Here is a 24,388-nt window from a genome sequence, read left to right as displayed (position 1 = left end):
GGGAAGTTTAATATTAAATTATCATCTTTCGGCTGCATAATATTACACTATCATCTTGACTCAGATATGCCCAAGAATTAATTAAATTGACAACAAAACTCAGTCTCATTTATCTGAGAAAGACACTTCTCTCGTGCCTATATTTGATATAAAGTGATGGAAATAAGATACATATATAATATACATACATAATAACACAAATACACATATACTCTCTGATATCAAGAAACATATTTTAAAATAGATGTGAAACAAATAAACAATATACAAAGTTACATAGGTTAATATTTAGTTTTTATATGCATCTTATATAATTTTTGCCCAAAAGGTAATCTAAAATTAAATGAAAAATCTTCTAATGTGGCCAAAAACCTAACTGCTAACACTGAGCATAGGTGAGCTGACTGCTAGCACTGCACCTGGAAGTGTGAAGCGAAAACCCAGAAGAGATGACAGACTTGATGCTCCGTGCATCTGGTGTCATTAGTATGTTAGCCGTATTTCCGCGCTGGAATTTCTGTTTCTGGAGATGTAGGTATTAGATTCAAAAAAGTCTGTAGCAGAGGTGTGGTGGTGTTGCAACAGGGAGGAGGCTGATTCTGGGGAGAGGAGGAGATAAGGCTAAATACATTAAGCTTGATTCTATAAGTCACACATGCAAAAAAAATGTTCAACAATGTAATATTTAAAATATCTGGAGTATTGTTAAATGTACCACTTTCTTTGACTTGTAGACGTATGCTTTCTAAACATGAGAACATGAGCCGTATGGTAAGTTCAAGCTTTTAGTCCCACACATAAGATTGAGTTCCTTCATCTCTGAGTTCTTTTGATTGGTCTTGAAATAGAATCAAGTCAACAGAAAAGGAAAATAAATAATCAGAAGATCTCTGTGCAGTCTGAGGCCGAGTGTTCACATGTCTGGGTTTCACAGGGTTGGAATCTCGTTCCACGAGAAACTATTCTCAAAGGAGTTTGGCTGCTTTTTACAATTTAAAATCACACACTGAAAAATGCTGTGGCCCCAGGTCAACAAATGTTTCTTTCTGGCCATGTTGTTTGCACTGAAACCTAGCTATGCTTAACACCAGGGGCACACAGTGACCCCTGGCTCTTCCAAACAAAAGGGTCAGGGATGTCGGTTTGAAGACTAATGTCTTTTAGAGTTTTTTTTGTTTTTTTTTTTTTTTTGAATTATTTAAACCCTTTAGAGGAAAGGCAGTGAGTAAAATTAGCATGAAAAGTTAAATGATTCTATTGGTGCCTTAAATACATGCTACAGATCTCTAGATTCAACAGCTATGTCTGTAAAAGAAAGTCAAATTGTCCTTAAATAAACTGCCAAGCCAAAAGAAAATGGTTGAGTTTTTTCAAGCTTTTGTTCTTCCGTGAAGAGCAGGTGTTCATGAGTATTTGTTAAGCAGTTGAATTAATATAACAGATTATAATATTAGCCGATATTTCAAGGTTCATTTCTTTTTTTATCATCAGTTATTCCTCTTGGATTTTTTATAAGGTATAGTATACCAAAGCTTCCTTGCTTCACTGCAGTTAAATCATAAAAATGAAACTACATAATCTCTTTTAGTATTTGATCAGTCCTCCCTGTGTTAAGAGTTTAAGAGTTGAAATGAACTCATAATTAATAATAGCAAAGCGATTTGGTTTTAAGCAAAGCAAATAGAAGTTCAGATAGAGCAAGAATTTTTGCCCCGAATAGACCTAAGCTAATAATGATTGCATCAGTAGGAATAACCCCATTGTATATTCAGTATTGTTTTATTTTTAAAATGCTCATACAAGTGAACTGTATTGTGTTGTGGGCATAACGTGGCGGGCTGGTGACGGGGGTTGGGATAAGAATTACCAGAGACTGAGAAGACTTTAGGAAGGTTTAATAGGGCCACTGCTATAGGCAACAGCGGGCCACACAGGCAAGCAGTGTTTGCATGAGCGCCCAGGGTGGCCGCGCAGGGTCTTTTATTGGGAGGAGGGGTTGTGCACACAAGGAGGAGGGGCTGCATGGTCAGTTCGTGCCCAGGCACCTGATTGGTTGTCAGATCTGTCAGGGACTTCTCTGAATGATAGGATTTATGGCTTTGATAAGGGCAGGATGTGAGGCCTGTCCGCCTAAGGTATTGTGAGCCCAGCTATCTCCTGGGATGATGAGTTTTGTTAGGGTAAACACACATCAAGAGATGTTTGTATCCTGCAGAAACGCAGGTGTGCGGAGGGTCCTGCAGGGGGGAGTAGGAGTTAAGGCTGTCAATGGATCCAGGGACACAGAGAGCCCAGGGGTGGGGGGTTTATGACTCCAGAGAGTGCCAGCTGGCTCCACATTTCCTATCATCACTGTCAAGAGCATGAAGCCCCAGGAGTGTGCTAGAGGGAACCCTGGACTTGAGAATCTTGCAATGGGTAGTAGTGGTTGGAACTCCTTCAGTTGAAAAATCACAGAAACTTAATCCAAACTGAAAGACTGAAGCACAGAAAGGAATTGAAGGGTTCATATAAGCAAAAAGTGAAGGTATTAATGACTTTAGACATGACTACATCCAGGGGCTCACACTGACACCATCAAGGCTTGTCTTTCATCTCCCATCATGTTCTCTGTCCTGGCTGTCATTCTTGGGCAGGCTCTCCTGAAGTGACAAGAAAGCCACCAGCAGCTCTAGGCCTGCCAGCCTCAGTACACAGAAACTCCCTTTTGTCATAGTTCCATCAAAAGTACCAGAAACTAGAACCTGGCTTAAGTCACCCACTGCCACTCCTGAACCGGGATCACCGTGAGCTGGAGGGCAGAACGTGCCAGTTGGACAGACGTCAGTCACATGATTCTCCCTAAAGCAAAGAAGGAGTCCACCACCCAAACCACATAAACTCACAGTGGGAGAGAGGTGGTTCCCTAAAATTTCAGCTGGGGTGTGCCACCTAGAAAAAGGTGAAATGGTCACCAGGCAGATAAAAACAGCAGATCCCACTAAAACTGGGTCAGAAATCAACAGGTCATCATTGCTTAGCTTATCTTAGGATACGCGTTTAATCTCCTGGACCAGCCCCACCCCCTGATTTTTCTCATCTTTGAAAGTATTCCCTGAGAGAATTGCTGGGAGGATTAAGTAAATTGTCATGATGAGAAGGTTGCATGTATAAATTGTTGCCCACTAAACTCTTGTTCATCAGAACTAACGAAAAATGAGAGCTGGCACTTAGGTCAAATTATTTCAACCCATTTATGGGTCTGGAAGTGAGAAACAAAGCACTGGGCAGAGGCACTCCTGAATGCTACTGTCTCTTGGCTAACAGGCCTATTTAGCTTATTGCAGTTAATAATAAATTAGAATCATTTGATGATGAAACCTGAAAAAATGTAGCAAGTCATATCCATGCACAAATGTTCATTTCTGATTCAATCATTATTTTATCTGTGTTTTTATTAAAATGGAATTATTATAGTTTAAAATGTAAAGATTTTACACTGGGATCTTACTGTGTACTTTATCACTTAATTTTCTTAGTAGAGTTTTAAAAATCATTATTTTCCCAGCCCCATGACTTTTTACTAGGTAGAAGTTACAAGAAATAATGATTATTTTTATTAATATCTATTGTTCATCCTTGAGAGATGAAACATGCCGTGATTAAGGAAAGAGGCTGGCATTGTGTTATGGTTAAACCAGTTAATCTCAGGCAAGTGACTTCACTTGCTTAAGCCTTAGGTTCCTCATCTGTAAAATGGGATGATACCAATACTAGCAAACTGCAGTGCTCTTCCATATCCCTTGGCATCCATTGTTCCAATACAGTCACAGATCCTCTGTATCTCTCCAGGATCTTTTCTCAGCCCAACCACAGCCAACCTACAAGTTCCCAGGACTTCATGGCCCCAAGGGTCATTTTCATTCAAAAGACAGTACCTCTCTTTCTTGCCCCTTGGGTGGGACAGTTGTGGTACACGTTCTCTGCATTCTCCCCGAGTTCCCAAGTAGAACTGAGCCTCAGTCATCCACAACTGTAGCCTGCTTGATAATGTTTCCCTTCTTAGCTGCCTTTTCTTCCCTTCTCATTTCTCTGCTCCCTACTGTTAGTTCCTGGGTTACCTCCCAACTAAGCTACTTGCATTCAAATCCTTATCTCAAAGCCTTCTTTTAGAAGAACACAAGCTAAGACAAACACTTTTCTATAAATAGCCTTAACAGAATCTAAAGAGAAAGATGGGTAAGTTCAGGGTAGCTAAGCATTGAGGGGAAAAAAAAAATGGAGGAGCTGTGCCCATGGCTCAACCCTTGCAACCTGTCACATAACTCTTAGCTGTTTCCATTCCTGAAGTCCTGGCCGGTGGCCTCAAATCATGGGACCTCCTATCTACAAGGGACTTGGCCATTTAGCTCAAATTCTCCGGTCATAGAAGAGGCGGCTAAAGAAGTGACAATGTTGAGAGTAGGACGTGTTTTCCGTGTCCCAGTGCAGAGTTTTCTGTGCACCCAGTGCAGAGTCTCCAGACTCCCACATGGAGCCCTTTGTTAGGACTTACTCAGAAAAGATATGCAATGCCGGCTGTTTAGAAGTTAGCAATTTGCATTCATAACTGTGGTTTTCAGACTGTCCTTGACATAGCATCCTTTTATGTGTGTCTGTTTCTTCTAACAAAGCCTCAGTGGATTGGCCAATGTGTGGGAAGAACCTTTAGAGGCACTGTTTTGTTTGAGTGAGGGGAGCGTGCGTTGTAGCGGGTGATGGCTGCCCTACTCCTGTTTCTCCTCCCCCTCCATCTCTTCCTCTGCAGGCACTTCTGCCGAAGCCCCAAGAGATTTGGGGTCCTCCATTTAAAAATTACTCATCCGGGGGAGATATTGACTGACCTAATGATCTGCCTCACCATTAAGGTGGCATCCATTTAAATATTTTTAAATAGGTGACCTGTGCAGCAATCCAGGAGATAAAAGAACAGAAATGAATGAACAAAGTCAACTCTAATGATGTAGATTTTCTTCCCAAAAGACAAAGACAGATGAAAGTTGTATGATGTAGCCAGTTCTTTTCATGCCTTAATTAAGTTACTTCACTGAGAAATCTGCCCAAAAGCCACTCTAGTATTTTATTGATTAGGTCCCATTTAAATCCCACCTATTGACTCACTAGCCCCTGCGGAAGGTCACAGAAGAATGACATTATCATCTGAGAGTATATTCTAAGCTCCTCTTAACTCCATGTTTTCTATGTTGATAGACTTCACCAAGGTATTTGAGATTGGCTAAAATAAAAAAAATAAAATAAAATAAAATATTTCAAGATAGCCATTTTGAGTCCATTGTTCATTAGTTGACTTGGTAACTTCCTTTGCTTTCCTTTCTTGATTGCATTTCCTCCTTTCCCAGGAGTCAGGAATTGGGCTGAAGAAAGCAGTTGCCTGGCCCAGGAGTCCAGGGTTTTTTTTTTCTTGCCTCCTTTTTTTCAGTGACCTCAGTGTCTGCTCAGAAGCATGACTCTAGCCAGAAAGCCACAACCACGTCCATTCAGAGCTGAAACAGCCTTTGTTCAGAAAAACAACCAGCCAGGAAAAAAAATATATATATAGTAAAAGCCAAAAACAAATGCCGGTTTTAAGAGGTGAGGAAGTGAACTTGGTGGCATAATCCACCCCAGGCTGCTGAGTTGTGTTAAAATCTCTTTCCCTCATCCGACTACACTGTCCCAAGATGCCTTGCCATTGCATGTGAAAAATACTGAGATAAAGCAGATAATGACTATTTTTTCCCCTAGACGTAACCTCCTATCAGGACAAAGCATTAATAATCGTTGACTGTGACACCTTTCCCGTTCCCAGCAGGGGTGGCGGGGGAGGACTCTGGCTCAGTTAGAAGGAACAGCTTAGCAGCTTGCACGGTGCAGCAGAAAAGCCACAAAGCCACAGGCATTTGGCCCCAACATCTGCTTTACCCAGAGCTGAGTTCTATTAATAGTTGATTTTACACCAAAGGAGTGGGAGGGAAACAGATTGGATGCAGAGACTTGGCTCCATGGAGATCGTACAGTGACCACAAGGAAGCCACATGAGGTGAGGTGTGGACTGTCTCCCCTCGCCCTTAACCAAAAGCTGGGAAATGTGCCGTGGCAGTGGGAGAAATAACATCAGAAAGCTTGAAAATGACCGATAATTCCATTTATTTGTCATAGAAATTCTAGGAGCTGTCTCTCTAAACCACTGCAGTTGCAAAACCAAAATTATCTGCAGAGTAGGCATAGCGTTATTGGAAGAGGATGATTGAAAAAATCAAAGTTCTCACCTAACACTCTACCTTATCTGTAGAAAAGGAGTCCCAGATGCTTCTTAATAATGTTGCTGCTCATCTTTGCTCAGGTTTCCCTAGAAGCTGACCCTGGGAGGAGAATCCAGTAGAGTTTATTAGAGCGGTGATCCCAGGTCTCACCAGTAGGGCACTTTGGGAAGTGAGAATGAGGAAGGGAAGGCAGCCAATAAATGTTGCGTCAGCATCTCCGTCCTGGGCAAATCCTAGAAGCCAGTGTAGAACACACACCTGAGTTCGCCAGCCACGGTCACTCTTTGCAGATGCTCTTAGGAAATGTTAATCCTCAAACACTCCCAGTCTGCTGTACAGGAATAAGCCCTCAGACTAAGAGATGCAGATGGAAGTCCAGCCCAACCGTATCTCCTGGAGCATCAGTCCAGTCAGCTATAATGCCATTACCAAGGGCACAGTATTCACCATGATCACAATAGTATAAAAAGGATGTTTCCACCCAGCTCTGCAGCTATAACAAGAATCTCCAGCACGTCAGAGGAGAGCCCCTTCAAGGTACTGGATGATCATTGGACTTTTTCCTTTATTCTGACATCCCTGGTGCACTTGCTAATCTAATAAGCTAATGTTCTAATCTAATAAACATATATTGCCCACCTAACTTAAGAACTACAAAGAAGTGGAGCAAAGTCAAGATAAAGTAACTTTCAAAGAGACTGTAATTCAGAGGGGAGGCTGATGGCTACAATTAAGTACAATACAAGACAAGGTGACACGCCTCCGTTCATTCATCTAGCAAATATCTATTGAGTGTCTTTTATGTGCTAGAGAAGCTTTGAGGTGAAAGGAAGTTTTATTTAGTGAGGTTCTGTGGAGTGTCAGGAATGGCTCTCAGCTCTTTACCTGTTAATTTTCTTGTATCAACCTCAGAACCAATCTTTGAGTCTGTGTTATTATCCCCATTTTATAATGAGGAAGCTGAGTCTTTGAACACTCAACTTTTGCGCATTTGCTTGAGAAGGAATTAGTGCAAGGTAAGGCTAGAAGGACATGGAAACTTTGATTCCACTCTTGGCTCGTTCATTCATTTATTTAGCCAGCGCACATTTTTGGAGTCTTACTGTCTGGGTCCACTCCTGAACCAGACAGTAGAGAGGTGCACCCTTGTCTCCTTATTGGGCTCTCAATGTAGTAGAACCTCCTCTGTGAGGAAGGGTGGTGTGAAGGCTTTTGAAGAGGAAAGTGACATTCAGGGATGCTGCAGAGTGGAGGGCTGGATGAGGGACAGGCTAGAGTCGGGTGACATTTAAAGCACGAAGAGATAGCAGGGTCTGAGAAGTTCATTAGGAAACATTAATGAGCACAGCTCTGAGCCTGCCTTTATGCTGGACACTGGGACAGATTTAAACAAGGTGAAGTTCATGTTTCTAGCCCTTCAAAAGCCAATGTCCATCTTAACTAGGGAACATGACATTCTGGTTAGGGATCTAGAACATTTTGCTCTCCTTCATGTGATGGTCAGGAACCACTGCGAAGGGTCTCCTCTGATGGAACCGGTGATAGTGCACTCATAAAATGCAGTGCACACCTTCCCTACCTTCCCTACCCTCTGAGAACCTCTAGCCCTAAATGAGAAATCAGCCCTTACACAAATCAAATCAAACAGACTCCAAGCCCATGTTTAAGAGGCGAGGGTTCTAATCTGGGTTCTGTTCTTATCTAGCCATGTCAACTTACAAGGACTGTTGAATCTCAGTGGGTCAAAGTTTATCTGTCCTGTTAAATAATAAAATGTTGCCTTGCCTTCCAAACAGAACAGTGAGAAGTACTGAAGTTGCAGATGTGAGAATATTTTGAAAAAGGGAAAGCGCTAAATCAAAGTTAGGTGTGATTATTAAGAAATTACACACAAAACCACATTAGCAAGTTCAGCTGAATACAGGGTGCACTCCAGGGGGGCAGAGAAAGCCGTGACAGTGGAGTATCAGAGTTAGTCTGCAAGGGCGTTGAGAAGAGCACTTACCCACGTAGTGGACATTATCACATGGCATCTTGGACTTGTATTCGTACATAGTTATGGTAATAGAGCAGTTTTTACAATGCAATGGCATAAGAATGTATGACACTTTTCAGCCTAAGATAAAATAATAATGCATGAGGGCATGTATACAATATACCAAATCCAGGATTGAAAAAAAATAAATTGATAAAAAAGATAAAGAAACCAGCCAAGTTCTCGTACTCTACAAAAACACAGATAGTTGGCAAATACGAACGTTTGTGTCCAAAGACAATTGAAAAGGGGACATTTAATTGATTATTTCTGAAAGCAGGCGAATAGATTTTGGTGAGCCGAGGGATGTCAGAGCCATCTGCACTACTCCCTCTGAGCTGGTCTAGCAGAACTCACATAAGGGTCAGAGCAAATACCTTCTGTGCTTGGAAGTTTTAGGTTTTGGAGGTGCTAAACCATTGGGCCAGTAGCATCCAACATGCTCTGGTATCATTACAGTAAGAGCAGGGAATGAAGGATGATGGATGGATTCTCAGCCACCTAATCCCAGTGACATCCATGTGTGTGAGCGCCAGCTCCTGCCTAATTGGCATTTGGCTCAACAGAGTGAGACTGGTGGCCATGCTGACTGGCAGACACAGCAGCCCCTTTGCCCATCTCAACTGTGTGAAGACTCAATGAGGATTTATAGGCCATCTGTCTTCCAAGGCCTAATTTGTAGAGATTTCTCTGGGCTTCCAGGCTTTGAAAGATGTCGCTTGCATGTGTTTGGCTGTTTTTTAAAAAGGTAATAACCTGCACGTTTTTGGCAAAACAAGGTCACGAGTCTTCTTTCAGCCTTGCTCGTGTCCTCACGTTGGCATAACACGTGTTTTTGTTGTATTTCACTCTGCATCCTAAAAGGTGGACTCAACAGGGTTGGAGAATAAAAATGCTAGAGGGTGCTTTAAATTACTTGTGGAGATTAGAATGTGAATTAAGTCCTGAAAAGAATTTGAGACCTTGATAGGCAAATCCAAATCAAAGAGCTAATCCTCACGCCTCTGCCAGATGGGTCATTTGTCCTGCCTGAGCCCAGCTTCTTTTAACAGGAAGATTAAAGTAACACATTTTATAGAGATAAGTAAATCGTGGGGGGAAGAAACTCTTCCTTGGTCACATCAGGGCTATTTTTAGGACTAATCCAGGGTTCCCAGATCGAAGCCAACGGCTTTGGACGCATGGTCCTCTTCCTTTCATCATCCTCGTCCCTCCTCCAGGCCAGTGCTGGCAGAGCTGTGTGGATAAACACCATCAGTCACACTCACCACCATCTGCCTTTCCATTGCCCCAGTACCACCTCCAGATCCAGCTCTCAAGCTAAGGACCCCTGTGACCTTGGACAAGTTGCTTACCTCTCTAAGCCTCAGTCTGCTCAACTGAACAATGGGAATTAAAAAGAACCTCTCTCAGTGCTCAGATGATGTTCACTCTTCCTCTGATGGTGATGACAATGATTTACCTTCTTCTAGTACTAAATTATGTGTTCCACAGCGGGGCAGCATAGGACTTAGTGGCATGGAACATAAAGCCTGACTTTGGGCTCAAATCCCATTTTATCCACTTGTAAGCCATGTGATATTGGGCGAGTTAACTCGCCTGGAGTTTCTCATCCATAAAATAAGCATTAAAATAGTACCCCCTTCACAGGGTATTATTCTTCGTAGGGTTATTATGAGGCTGGAACGAGTTCATATTTGCATACAGTAAATGTAACTGAGCAGGACCCTATGGGGCCTTCTGGGGCAGACTCCTCCCCCATATCCTCTGCTGCAGCTCCCCTCTGAAGCCCCAGATAACAGTATCTCATGTATGTTTCCTGAGGTTTTTCAGATGCTTAGAAACCACCACCAAAGGGAAGAAATTAACTACTTGATGATCCCAGACCTTCTGGCGCCTAGGGGTTGATAGTGTTGACCGCCCTGTTCCCTCAGCATCAGCCATTCAGAGGATTGTACACGAGCTGATCATGTACCTTGCAACCCCCTCCCATACCTGGCCTTTAAATATGCTTTGCTGAAACCCTTTGGGGAGTTCAGGGTTTTTCTTGGTCATAAGCCACCCCATCCTCCTTGCTTGGCCCTGCGATAAACCTTTCTCTGCTCCAAACTTCGATATTTCAGTTTGTTTGGCCTCATGGTGTGGTAGACACATGAACTTGCCTTTGGTAACGTAAATAGCATATAAAAGTTTGTTAAATGACATACCGGAAATAGATGAAATTTATGAAGCTCTTCAAAGTTGGGCTCTTTTTCCTCCTTTTCTGTCCTGCTTGCACATATACAATCTATTCCCTTTCAAGTCTCAGAGTCCATTTGTTCCTTTTTAAGGACTGTGTTTGTAAGCACAGCCAGCCACATTTTCTTTCCTTGAACCTCCACAGCATAATTATTCCTGACTTTACCACTTCGCTGCTGCTGCCGACTTACATCTGCTTTTAGGACCAACTCAGGAGCAGTTCTGTGTTGGTGCTTTGACGCCATGATGAGGTCATTTCCAAGGTAACCATCCCAGGGGAATGAAAACACACTGAACAGGAAAGAGCCTGACTGGGGGACCTTCAAGGCACCTTAGTAATGTGCTGTGGATTCTGTTTAGGGATCCGCTTGTGACCACTCCCTGCTGTCCTTTCCCCTTGCCTGGTCCTAGAGCGCATGTAAAGTGTCATGGGCGGGTCTGGTGCTGAGGGCTGGGCGTCAGGCTCAGAAGCTTCGGTGCAAGCAGGATCATTATCTTTGTTACCTGACCTCATTGCAGGTCACTTTCGTAAGCTTCTGGGAAGAAGGGGAGGGCCTACGGATTTATTTCAAATAAACTTCTTACTTGTGAATTTAAAAGGAAATTTTAGCAGAGCTGAGCAAAGAAGTTAGGAGGAGAGAATACTGACAGGGCAGGTAACTTGTCACATCAACGTAATAAAGTCCAGTCAACTCTTCTACTGTTTAAGGAGTGATCTGCTCTATTCTGAGTTATCCTCGCCCTCTCCTTCTAGTCTGTTTTGGTGGCTTTAGACACATGAGTGCTACCCTCAGGGGCTAGGCAGACGGAGGGAAAGAAGATGAAATTCACCCGTGGTTCTGGCCACCAGGGAACACCAGGGCTTGTAACTTTTGGGAGCATCTCCGGGAAAGAAGCCATAGGCTTCTCTCTTTAGGACATCAGACTCGTCTGGAACGTCCCCTACTCTTGGGGACAAGGAGGCCTTGGTAGAAGCAAGCAGAGAAGGCAGTCTTCTGTTCCCTTTCTCCACCATCCCTGCATTCCTGGAAGCAGTCAGAGTGCTTTGCTCCTGCTTGTATTGGAGAAGAGTCAGTGTCTTAGAAAGTATAAGGGAGGAAATACTCCATCTGTTAAATATTCTCACCTGATGAGTACCTGGGTGCTCAGGCTGCCTCTGTGACTCTGACTGCATCCTTCCTGGGAAAAGACAGAGTGAGGGAAACCTGACTGACAAGTTATCTGTGTGGTGCCATCTGTGGTGAGATATTAGTCACTGCATGCTTTTCACCAGAAAGATATGGATAAAAGAAAACCAAGGAGATCCCTGATAAGCCCCTGACCAAGCAAAGTAGGTCTATAACAGGAGGCCTTCAGTTTCTGCCACCTGATTTCATTTTACCTAAAAATGGTAGAATCAAAGAATAAAGCAGGTGAAATTGGACTTTAAACTTTATCAACAAAATTCTGCAGTCTGGTGGAGTAGAAAAATCATGGAACATCAGGATAAATATGATGGTCTAGACATTGATCTAATTAAGCTTTCTTGAAACCACACTAAAATTGCATTTAAAATGATATTTTTTAACAGCACAATCTGGTAAGGGTGGAGACAATAGGATGAGACAATAATTACATAATTTTGGCAGCTACCTATATGTTTATAGCTGTAACACATCTGAGAAAACTGATAATAGGTTAGCCAAGTGAGACCCTGTGGACCAACCTGAGTTAACCCATGAAAGCCTTAAAGTCTCAGAAATTGATGGTGTTAAGTTTTTCTGGAAATGAGTTTAGAAGCACAGCTTAAAATAAGGAGGATCAGTTGACAGCTGTTTGAGTCAGAACTCCCACCTGGTATAAAACTAAAGGATTACTGTCAGAAGACAAGAAAACAGAGGGTCTCAGGATGACCCAGTCCCAGGGGAAGGCAGGGCTAACACTTGAAAGCAAAGTGATAAACATATGGGGTGCTTCTTCCTGCATTTGGCTCTGGAAGGCTGGCATCCAGGCTTTATTTATTTATGGCAAATGATGAAACAGATTTTTTTCTCAGGACTTGATCAGCCCAAGAAGAAAGACCTCAAGGTACTGACATTAGGGGTTACTCCAAAGAGACAAAGACTGATCCTTCTACAACGATTATTTTTTTTTAATTCTTTTTGTTTATTTGGGGGGGGTGGTAATTAGGTTTATTTTTTTTTAATGGAGGTACTGTACTGGGGATTGAACCCAAGACCTTAAGCATATACTCTACCACTGAGCTAAACCCTCCCCACCATAGTGCGTTGTTAGCTCATTTACTTTTCAAGTCCATATTGAGATATACAGATGCTTGGAAAGTTCCATCAGCTTTTTAGTCCACCAATTTGAAATATGGACAATTAACAATCACTATAACTCAACAATAAATAAATAAATAAATTAATTAATTAATTAATTAATAACTTAATAAATTAATTAATTAAAACAAAACAAAACAAAAAAAAGTCACTAGACATGTGAGGAAAACTTCCTTAAAAAGTAGAAATAAGCAGGAATGAAAGTAACCTGGGGAAAAACAATGACTATGTAGTTAGAAAAAAACTTCAAATACACATATATCATTAGTATCCTTATAAGGATAATAGAACATATTGAACCACTGACAAAAGAACAATGCTATTTTTAAGGAAATGTCAGAAACATAAACTGACTCTTAGACATTAAATCAAGGGTAGCAGAAATAAAACACTCAGAGAATAGTTAGAAATAAAAATGTGGAAAGCTCCCAGAGAGTAGAGCAAACAAATAAAATTAAAAATTGGAGAGAGAATGCATAAAAATGCAAAATCTGGCCAAATAATATTCTTGAAGAAAGAGAACAGAAAATTATTATTGAGCTAATTTATGAAAATACTCCAAATAGAAGTATAATAGTTTTCAGCCTGCAGAGGCTTCAAGAGTGCCCAGCACAGGGGATAGATATAAACTTATACCAAAGTACATCACTATAAAGTTTCAAGAAACTGGGACTGAATAAAATGCTAGGAATTTCCAAAGAGACAAAGTAAATGAACAAACAAAAGAAACAGACCACATGTGTTTTTAGGATGATGAATAAATGTCTTCAAATCTTAGCAGCCATACTAGAAGCTAAAAGACAGTGAAGCAAAATTTTCTCACAAAAATCTAAAAAAAAATTTTTTCCAATCTACAATATTATACCCAGCTAAACTAGCAATAAAGTATGCAAATGACACAAAGCCATTTTTAGACATATGAGGCTCAAAATATTTAATACTCTGGAAACTTCTTAGGAAGCTACTGACAAATGTGTTTCCACTAAAATGAAAAAGTTAACTATGAAAGAGGAAGATATGATACACAAAAAATAAGAGAGTCAACAAAGAAAAGAAGTGAATAAATGGTTAATTGATCAATCTAAATTGGAGTAAGTCATAAGACTCCAGGAAAGGCTTCATCAAGAAAATGAAACTGGGAGAACACTTGTTGTGTTGAACATATGGCCAAGACATTTAGATAACTGGGGGAGTTTGAAGTTGGATTAGAAGACATGTGCAAAGAGATCAAGCAAATGGTAAAACAAGAGGATTATTTATGACAGGGAAAGTTAAACATTGGGCATGAAAAGAAAAGTAATTATTGGCTTACTGTATGACTCAGCCCTGAACAGAATACATAGTCATGGTAATATAAACACTAAGTACTGATAGAACTAAATTGTAATCTAACTATTTCAGATGGATAGGAAGAATGTGTACATGCACTCACTGTGGGGTAGAGAGAAGAAAGAGCAATATCCTCATCTCTCATGGTGAGAAGTCAAAAATATTAATAAAAGCACATTATTTTGAGAGCCAAAAGTAATACCAAAAGCATAACCTAAAAGATTTGATTCTAATCAAGGAGAAATAAAGGAGCTTATTTCTACCAGGTTAGTAGAAGCAGTTTCAGATAGCAGCTCTACAAATCAGTCTAAATTTAGCACACAACCCATTTCAGTCATCTCTGGACCATGCTGTTTCCACATAGTCGTCTCCTGCAGTAGTATCTGTGCACCAAGAGTAAAACAGAGGGGTGGCTTCAGAACTTCCCTTGGCTACTGTACCAGCTGGCCACACTCAGCCTCTTCCCACTCCTTCCTCCTAACTGTTAGTCCATCAGCAATGAAAACTGGTCAATCTTCTGCCAAACTTGGGCAGCAGAAAGATGAAAAAGAAACTAGAGCAGAACTGGACCAAAATGAGTGGGGCCAGAAGTCTTCTACATGGCCAATGTGAACTTAACGCATTTGCTAACTGGGCCCCATATTGCTCCCACTCCAAATTCTTCAGCTACATGCACATTAAAGCAATGCACTAAATGAACAGAAACCTGAAAGCACACCGAAAGGCATCAAGAAAGGATTTTACTTGCTGTGTTTTCTAAGTTCTCTATGCTCAGGACTATGATGGGTACCCTGGTGATTCTCAACGCTTTGGTAACAGAGTTGGGCACTCCCTAATAATGCACTCATTAATAACCACCACCAAGAAGTGCCCAGCTCCAGGGTAAGATCAAGATAACATCTTCTTCCTGGAGAGACTCAAGCTGATACCTGAAACAGGAGGTCAAGCTGGAAAGTTCTATTGGAAGTAGATTTCTAGAAGTCAATAGATAAAAGGAGTCAGAACTTGAGAAAATGAGAGAACCAGTCCACAAAGCTCTTTAGATCATTCTGTCCTGTTCTCCAGAACTCCCTTCTCTGGACAGAGATCTTCCTCTTCCTAATTGTTCCCAAAGCCCATGGGTTGGCCCCAAGTTTAAAGAAGGCAATATTTGTTCCCCAGTAAGAAAGAAGAAAGAAGCAGAGATATGGTTGCTGGCCATGGCATTATGGGCAAAGCCATGTGACATTTGAGAGTTTCTTTGTACTCAAGATATTGCCAAAGAATGACAAGACATATAAATGGCCACTCGGGACCACTATTTTGTCATGCCCCTTTCCTCTCGTATCCCTTTGAAGATGGTTCCTCCCTACTGAAGTCAGACCTTTTCACTTTTGATCACCAGCCTTTCTTATTCTTTTGAATGGTAAAGCTTCATAGAGCAGTATTTTCTCCATTCCTTAGGAGATTCATATTATTCCTACTTTGGCTCTAAGTGTTTCAAACAATATATATGCTTACAAAGGTCTTTAGGTGTCATTATATGAGTGACATGTCCCATTGGAAACATACCAATCTTTAATTGAGAAAATATGGACGGGCTTTATTTTTAGCCCTTGTCAGCTGGTGTGATCCTTCTGAACTTAACTTCTCTTTCTGTTGATTTTATTCCAGAAAATCATTGCATTGCTTTTCATTATGGTTTGATGCTTCATATGATGCTTCATGATCTCATTCTAATATGGGACATTTTGTTTTAATTTAACTAGTAATCATCCCTAAAATTTTTTTTAATTTAGTAAATATTCTTGATCATCTATTTTTTTTAATTGAGTATAGTCAGTTCACAATGTTATGTCAATTTCTGGTGTACAGCATAATGTTTCAGTCATAGATACACACACACATATATATATTTGTTTTCATATTCTTTTTCGTTATAGCTTACTACAAGATATTGACTGTAGTTCCCTGTGCTATACAGTAGAAACTTGTTGTTTATCTATTTTACATAAAGTAGTTAGTATCTGCAAATTTCGAACTCTCAATTTATCCATTCTCACCCCCTCTCCCCACTGGTAGCCGTAAGTTTATTCTCTATGTCTGTGAGTCTGTTCCTGTTTTGTAAATAAGTTCATTTGTGTCTTTTGTTTTTAGATTTCACATATAAGTGCTATCATATTGTATTTTTCTTTCTCTTTCTGGCTTACTTAACTTAGAATGACAATCCCTAAACTATTAAACCACTCAAATTCAAGCTGGAAGAGACTTAAGAGTCATTCTAGTTTATTCATCCTATGGTTGAAGAATTTGTCCCCGATCATTTACTGCTGGCAGGAATGGAAATGGCATTTCTTGTACTGTTGCTAATTTGACTAATTTGTTTAGAAAAGCAGTGTTTTTTCTTATCTTCATTCTCAAGGTTTTTCATTCTTCTGTGTGCTTCAGTGGATCTGAAAAATAAATTGTAAGCAGTTTTGCAAAAACAGTGAAAGGTTGGTGGGAAAGAACTGATGTGTGTAAGTCAACAGCAACAGCAATATTCCAGTTGGAGGTTTAATGCAACAGAGGGAAATCCTCTAAGGATCTGTTTTCGGTCCCAAAGCCTTTACCAGTCAGAACTTTATTTTTAGGCTAATTCATTATGCCAGAAACATCTGCATTTTTGCAGATGAACTCTTAACCCCTCTGCTGATGCACAGCAACTTGAAAACCTCCAGCTCCTTCTGCTTACTTTCTCATTGGCTTTGCTAGCCTTTGACATATCTTTGCCTAGACGTTTGATGCATCAAAAGCCTTGCACATTTGCTCCTTTAGTTAACAAGGCAAAGCTTCCGGGTTGAAAAGTTGCTCTCCAGTGTCTGCTCACTTGCAGTCTGCCATCAAATTCTGAACAGTCCTCCCAACTCATTCATTGTTCTTATTCTAGGATAGGTAAATTCCTCCACTGGTGATTTTTAAATTATTTAAAATAGTTAATTGTAAATAATCCTCAGGAACACTGATTCACCTATTTTTTTTAACATTTTTTATTGATTTATAATCATTTTACAATGGTGTGTCAAATTCCAGTGTAGAGCACAATTTTTCAGTTATACATGAACATATATATATATTCATTGTCACATTCCTTTCTCTGTGAGCTACCATAAGATCTTGTATATATTTCCCTGTGCTATACAGTATAATCTTGTTTATCTATTCTACAATTTTGAAATCCCAGTCTATCTCTTCCCACCCCCTGCCCCCTTGGCAACCACAAGTTTGTATTCTATGTCTGTGAGTCTATTTCTGTTTTGTATTTCTGCTTTGTTTGTTTTGTTTTTTTGTTTTGTTTTATTTTTTTGTTTTGTTTTTTTAGATTCCATATATGAGTGATCTCATATGGTATTTTTCTTTCTCTTTCTGGCTTACTTCACTTAGAATGACATTCTCCAGGAGCATCCATGTTGCTGCAAATGGCGTTATGTTGTCAGTTTTTATGGCTGAGTAGTATTCCATTGTATAAATATACCCCTTCTTTATCCAGTCATCTGTTGATGGACATTTAGGCTGTTTCCATGTCTTGGCTATTGTAAATAATGCTGCTATGAACATTGGGGTGCAGGTGTCATCCTGAAGTAGGGTTCTTTCTGGATATAAGCCCAGGAGTGGGATTACTGGGTCATACAGTAAGTCTATTCCTAGTCTTTTGAGGAATCTCCATACTGTTTTCCACAGTGGCTGCACCAAACTGCATTCCCACCAGCCGTGAAGGAGGGTTCCCCTTTCTCCACAGCCTTTCCAGCATTTGTCATTTGTGGATTTTTGAATCTGATTCACCTAACTCTTGCTTTTTTTTTTTTTAACTGATTTTAATCTAAGCTAAAAGTTATGTTAAGATCTTCGACTCCTATGAAATAGTAACGGTAGAGAAGATAACCCAAAGATTATGTTAATTGACCTATAGGACTTTAACCAGGTTTATATTCAATTTAGCAGTATTTTTATAGGTTTGGAGGTTTTCATTTTTGTTTTGTGGGGGTTGGTGACACACGTATATGTATGTGTCAGTGTTTCATAGTTTCCTGTGTATCACATTTGTCATCTTCCTGATTTCCTCATTAATGAGTTAAATAAAAGTTTGACACGTGTTCTTTGGCACGTTGCAGAGTATAACTTGATCTGAATTATAATATCCTCATTTGAGAATAACAAATAGCTTGTATAGCCCCACATTTTTGTCCCGTACCCAGGAGAGATGTCAAAATTAATCACAAGCATGGTTCAGAATCTTTCTCAACGCAAGTGCCCAGAAGGCACCAGAGGCAATACATGGAAATCGATGCTAAAGTTAAAACGAATTTGTCATCCCTGCCCTATTGGCATATGTTTTGTTTTAATTGCTTTTAAAAGCTGCTGATCATGTTGTAGCGAGAGGTTCTTGTCTTGTCGCAGAAAGAATTCAGAAACAAGACACGGAGGTCAGGAAAGCAAAGCAAGGATTTATTAGTATGCTCTCAAGGAAAGAGCAGGCAGACCCAGGTGGGTAGCTGCCCCGAGTTTCCTAGCAAGCTCGTTATATGGCTGTAAAAATGACTGGGCAGAATATTCATTGGCAGGGAGGGGTTTGGGTTCATCTTTCCTGATCTTCATCCCAGATCCACCTTCCCAGGTGGGCAGGAAGGATTTTTTGTCCTTATTTAGTCTTGATCAGGAAGTTGGATGAAGTCATAATGAACAAAAGGTTACATTCAGATGGTGGGGTATCATAAGCAAAAGGTTACATTTGGACAGAGGGCGTAATGATCGAAAGGTTGCATTCAGATGTTGGGGACTCCTGTCCTGTCCCACCCTTCTGCCTCCAGGGCACTTGTCAACCCAGAATTATGAATTTTTATCAGTCTGGAGGATCCTGTGATTGCATCTTCACGAAAGAATGAACACACACACATGCACACTTTTTTTTTTTTCTGGAAGCATACACACCAAGATTTTAATAATAATTACCTCAGAAGAAAGAGTGAAGATGTTCAGGAGAGTTTCAGTTTTCCTCTCTGATCGTGTCATTTCGTAACTTTTCTTGAGTGAACATACACCACTTTTATATTAATACAAAACTTTTTCAACAACAGAAGAAGAAATATCGCACTCCAGCATTAACTTGCAAGATCTCTAGTCCTCACTAATGCCCTGGTGGTTATTTTTGTCTGTTTGTTTGTTTGTTTGTTTGTTTTTTGAGGCTTTGATTTTTAAGGTTGAAGAAACAAACTATGGTGATGAAACAAAATCATGAAGATGGCCCCCCTCTCTGTTTTATATAAAGATTACTTTCATGAAGATAAATAATTAGCTGAGTATTTAGCATTAGTCACCTCAGAAAGGTTACAACAAAAGAAAAATTCTAACTAGAATCTGAGTAAACTGAAGTGTGAGTCATATTTCTCTCATTTGAAGTCTAGTCATTCTAAATAAGAAATTTAAAGACCTGGTTTTTATAAGCATTCAATTATTTAGCCCTCAGTTCTGGTCATCTTTATTTTCTGTTTCAGATAAAAAGATTATTATTTGAAAATATTCTCACTCGATTTCAAATAATAAAACCACTTGTGAATAACATTTTTGATAAGTAACATATTTTTATAATAGAACGTTGGGAAGTTCATCTCTAATTCTGTCGCTGAGAGATAAACACTGATGGTGTCGATGCAAAAAGTTGATAACCATTCTTAGACTTAAAAATAGGAGATTGATGTTTAGGTATTTAAATCCTCTGAAAGTCTGTGAGATTCATGTAACCACAGTTTTCTCTATTATTTCTGGCATTTGGAGACAATTGTAATGAAGTAGCATGATCCTAGACTACTGTTTTCACATATTAAATTGCAACTGGGGCTACTGTCTTCTACTTTGGAAGCTACCAGAGTTTTCTGGGGGGAAAAAAAAAGTTAAGCCCATGATACCAGAAACCCACAAAAGTAATACATTCACATTCTTCTTAACTCTTCATTTCCTCCAGGACAGATATCAGTGGACGGATTTATGCGCTACCTGAGTGGGGAAGAAAACGGAGTCGTTTCACCTGAGAAACTGGATTTGAATGAAGATATGTCTCAGCCCCTTTCTCACTATTTCATTAACTCCTCACACAACACCTACCTCACAGGTATGGAATTGATGGTTCTTTGACAGTTACTTTAGCCGGTCTCACCAAATTTCACCAGCCTCTGCTCACGGTGGTTCAGAAGGGAAGGCATACTTCCCTTCACTTCCTGTGAAAAGCCTCTGAGAACTGGGGTTCCAGGACCAGAGATACCACCCACAAGCAGTAATGTCGTTTCTTCTCAGCATGTCTCGGCCCAAGTTGTCAAGTCTTCTAAAATGTATCATGTCTGGTGTCTTCAGACCAATGGAATGTTTGTGTAACCGAATTCATTCTTCAGTGAACTTCAAGCCGTTTACAGTCCCCCCCTAGTTCTCTGGACTGTTTTTGTCTACATGAAAAGTTCTGAAGTCCTGAATAACTTTTGCTCGAGGCATATTAATAATTTTTCTCAAGGTGAATCAGGGCTTTAGATAGAAACAAATTTCCCTCTGACACTTTGTTGTAAATATTATAATAAAGGAGGAAAAAACAACACTGTGTTTCCTAATTTGGCCCTAAATAGAGCATTGCCATGGTTTTTAGTAGATGGCTAAATAGAAAAATATTAAAACATATGTATAATCTGTATCATCTCAACATAGTTTAGAGTTCAAATTTTTAATGAATACAGGTTACAATAAGTTAAAAATGTTTTGTAATCAAAATGCATTTCTTGCAGAACACTCTGATTACTGGCTCTGGAAAGACTTTGTGAAAAAAAAATCTACAGGTTAAAAGGGGGTGGGGCTTTAAAAACCTTATCACTCTTGGGCTTCACACAGTCCGTCACTCAAATGAATATATAAGATAGCTAGACCATAAGACCCACAATGCAACCAAAGTCTGGGGCCTCATTTGGTATCTGTAAGCTGGAGATGCTTGCCACGCTTAGGGGAAGGTTTTGATGTGCTTGTGGCTCATTGCCTAGGGATGCAAGATTTGTGTTGGAGGACAGACCGGCAATGTTACGTATGTAATGCCAGGGAGATCCAGGCCCTGGATGTTCATGGAGGTGTCCAACAGGATTTCACAGGGTTCAGCCATCTGGCGAATAAGCAGTTCTTTCTTCTGAATTCCTTAAGAGGGTCCATTCTTCTAGGCACAAATGTATGTTGTGTTGGCATCAAATCCAGCATTGGCCTGGTATCCCACACTTGGTGAAAAATGGCTTAGAAGAGAGATGACTCTTGGACAGAGATGGCAACGTGGCCTCTAGACGGCTGCAATGGAGTGTCTCAGGATGATAATCTGTGATCTAGACCATCTTGCCATCATACACTCTGAGTTCTGCAGTCAGTCGAGTTGCAGCTTACATGTTCTACGTGAAAATTGGATGGCTCTCAGTCTACTTGTGGCCTGTTTTGTTTCAACTGCATTATCTGCTAAGAGAGATTCATACTATAAAACTGATGAGATTCATGTTTGGCTTATCCTAAACCCTACTGTGGTCATCTCTTGTTGCCTCACCAGTCACACCAAAGCTCAGTGGCATAAAACAGCCACCATTTTATTTTGATCCCTAGTCTATATGTCAAGAATTCAGACAAAGTGCAGAATGGAAAGTTTGTTTCTGTTCCCTCCTGTCTTGAGCTGCAGCTGGGAAGTGAATGCCTGGGGGTGATACAGACACCTTGGTGTTGGAATCATCTGGCGGCTTCTCCACCAGCAGGTCTGGCATTTGGGCTGGGGTTACCCAACACCTGGGCTCAGGTAGGATTGTTGACCTGATGGCCTACAAGAGGCTTGGGATTCCTCACAGCATGGCAGCTCCAGGGTAGGTGGACTTCTTACATGGCAGCTTATAGCTGCAAAAACAAGTGTCCTGAAACATGGAGGAAGTGTAATTGCCTTTTTGAACTTGACCTCTGAAGTTCTATACTGTCACTCTGTTTATTTCTCAAAACAGTCACAACCCTACCCAGCTTCAAAGGGCTAGGACATAGACCACGGTTCTCGATGGGAGGAATGTCAAAATATGTAACTAGCCCAGTTTTAAAACTACCTCAGGTTTCATAACCTCAAGAAGAGAGTGACCATTTATCCCATTTTCTTGGATTCAGCTTCTTAGACGTATTATAAAAATGTTGCCACTCCTACTCAAGTTGGTAAGCCTTTGTAAAGGGTGTTTTCCTTCTCAGTGGTTCTTAATCTTATTTGGTATCATTGACCTGTTTGGCAGTCTGGTGAAGCCCACGGACCCTTCTAAGAATGCTAAATACATAAAATAATGTATATAGGCTCCAAAGAGGAAATAAATTCCATTGAAATACTTTTATCAAATACTAAAAGACAAATTTGTGATAAAATTGTGTATCTTTTATTAACTCAATTTAAAAATTAGTATAAATAATACATATGATATTTACAACAATTGATATATGATATGAAAAGGTCTGTGATTCCTATTGGTTAACAGAGTCATGGTCCTGCTAATAATACAGTGATTTGTGACTGCATTCACAACTGAAGGGAATGTTAAATTGCACATAGTGGTTTGAGTTAAAGATGTAATCTTCTTTCTTATCCAAGTATGAGGAGGTCTATAGAACCTCAAGTGAGGAATCTAGATCTTTGACTTGATAGGATCCTAAGAAAAAATAACTTTAAAGAAGTTGGCACATGTTGGAATCTTGCATTATTCATATGCTTAGAACCACTCTTAAAAATACTTAATGTATGTTCAGTTAAATTTTGGACGTTGTATGTGATTTCATCTATCTGAAAGTCACAATATGCAGTAATTTTACCGAAAGTCCTTTTTAAGTCCAAAAATGAATATATTTACATCCATTAATATCTATATTATTTGCCATATAATTAGTAAGGTTATGATACCAAAATAACTGGATGAGAAGATTGACTGGATATACATTCTATTCTTTTTACCTTCTTTCAGAATATATTAATTTTTTTCTTCCTGCATATCATTATGAACTTAACAGTTTTCAGATTTTATGTGGGTTCACTCAACCACAGCCACTAGTCTCCTTTTAATGTTCAAGTTGTCTTGGTCAGTGGAAGCGTTTTCTAGGCTGGCTTCTCTCTTCTCTTGACATGACTCATTGATCTTTGAAAATGTCCCTACTTCCTGGCACATAAAGATCTCCTAGGCTCACCCTGTTCCTTTCTGCACCACGCGTGGAATCAGACTTTTCCCCCAATGAGCCTTTGTTCCTTTTAGTGTGAAAAAATTGTGTCTGGGTAACTGGAGTTTGAACCCTGTGCAATGGAATGTTCTTTCTGGACCATTTCAGTGACCAGAGCAAGCAAAGATTTTTTTTTCCTCTTGTTAAGGCACAAGGGTTCACACAAATATTTCTGCTCCTGTCTTCCAAGTTTAAATTCTTGATTCTATAGCTGTGCTTCAGTGATCAATCTCGATACCTAGCAAATTACATGTAATTACTCATTTGCTTTATTCACAACACAATAATAGCGCCCAGAAATTTATTCAATATTAATACAAACAATAAAACTACAGAATACTGTTCAATTTTTCTCAGCAGTTATTTTTTTTAAACTGCATTTTACTAAGGATTTTTAGTCCAGTTAATTTCTCCCAGAATCACTCATTTGCCCACCCTCTGAATAACCCAGTAACCACATATGTGGTAAAGAATTCTGCTCTACTGTGTCAGTTTGGTTTGGGGTGTTAGCATATTTAATGGCAAATAGTTTTCAGAAGATAGAGCTTTCAGCTACTAAAAGAGAAGAGTCCGCTCTATTTTTTGTTGAAAAAGGAACTCAAATAGTTGTGTTCAAATTTCTGTACAATGATTTCCTGTCACCACCACCTGATATACATGATTTTTGACCAAATGACCCAACTCTCTCCCCAGTTTTTAAATTTCTAATTGTATTAGGATTCACATATTTTCAAATATTCAATTTTTAAAACTATGTTACCTATGTTAGATCATATTCTGATGTTTAAGGTTTTTTTCTTTTTTTATTGAAGTGTAGTTGGTTTACAATGTTGTGTTAATTTCTGGTCTACAGCATAGTGATTCAGTTACAAATATGTGTGTGTGTCTGTGTGTGTGTGTGTGTGTGTGTGTGTGTATGTATATATATATTCCTT

General features: G+C 39.8%; 1 protein-coding gene across 9 annotated transcripts in view; it reads left to right on the top strand.

Annotated features, from left to right (window-relative positions):
• The window catches only part of PLCB1 (phospholipase C beta 1), a 648,142-nt gene that overhangs the window by 446,032 nt on the left and 177,722 nt on the right, over positions 1-24,388 (top strand). For all 9 annotated transcript variants that reach the window (XR_012500533.1, XM_074346936.1, XM_074346933.1 and 6 more), the window contains one exon: positions 20,182-20,328. Coding sequence is in view for 8 of the 9 variants with exons in the window: in XM_074346936.1 (XP_074203037.1) it covers positions 20,182-20,328 (147 nt within the window). In the remaining variant the exon portion in view is untranslated. The remainder of the gene's footprint in view (positions 1-20,181; positions 20,329-24,388) is intronic.

The sequence above is a fragment of the Camelus bactrianus genome, chromosome 19, assembly GCF_048773025.1.
Source record: "Camelus bactrianus isolate YW-2024 breed Bactrian camel chromosome 19, ASM4877302v1, whole genome shotgun sequence".
Taxonomy (NCBI): Eukaryota; Metazoa; Chordata; class Mammalia; order Artiodactyla; family Camelidae; genus Camelus; species Camelus bactrianus.
This window is presented reverse-complemented; position numbering and strand designations above follow the sequence as displayed.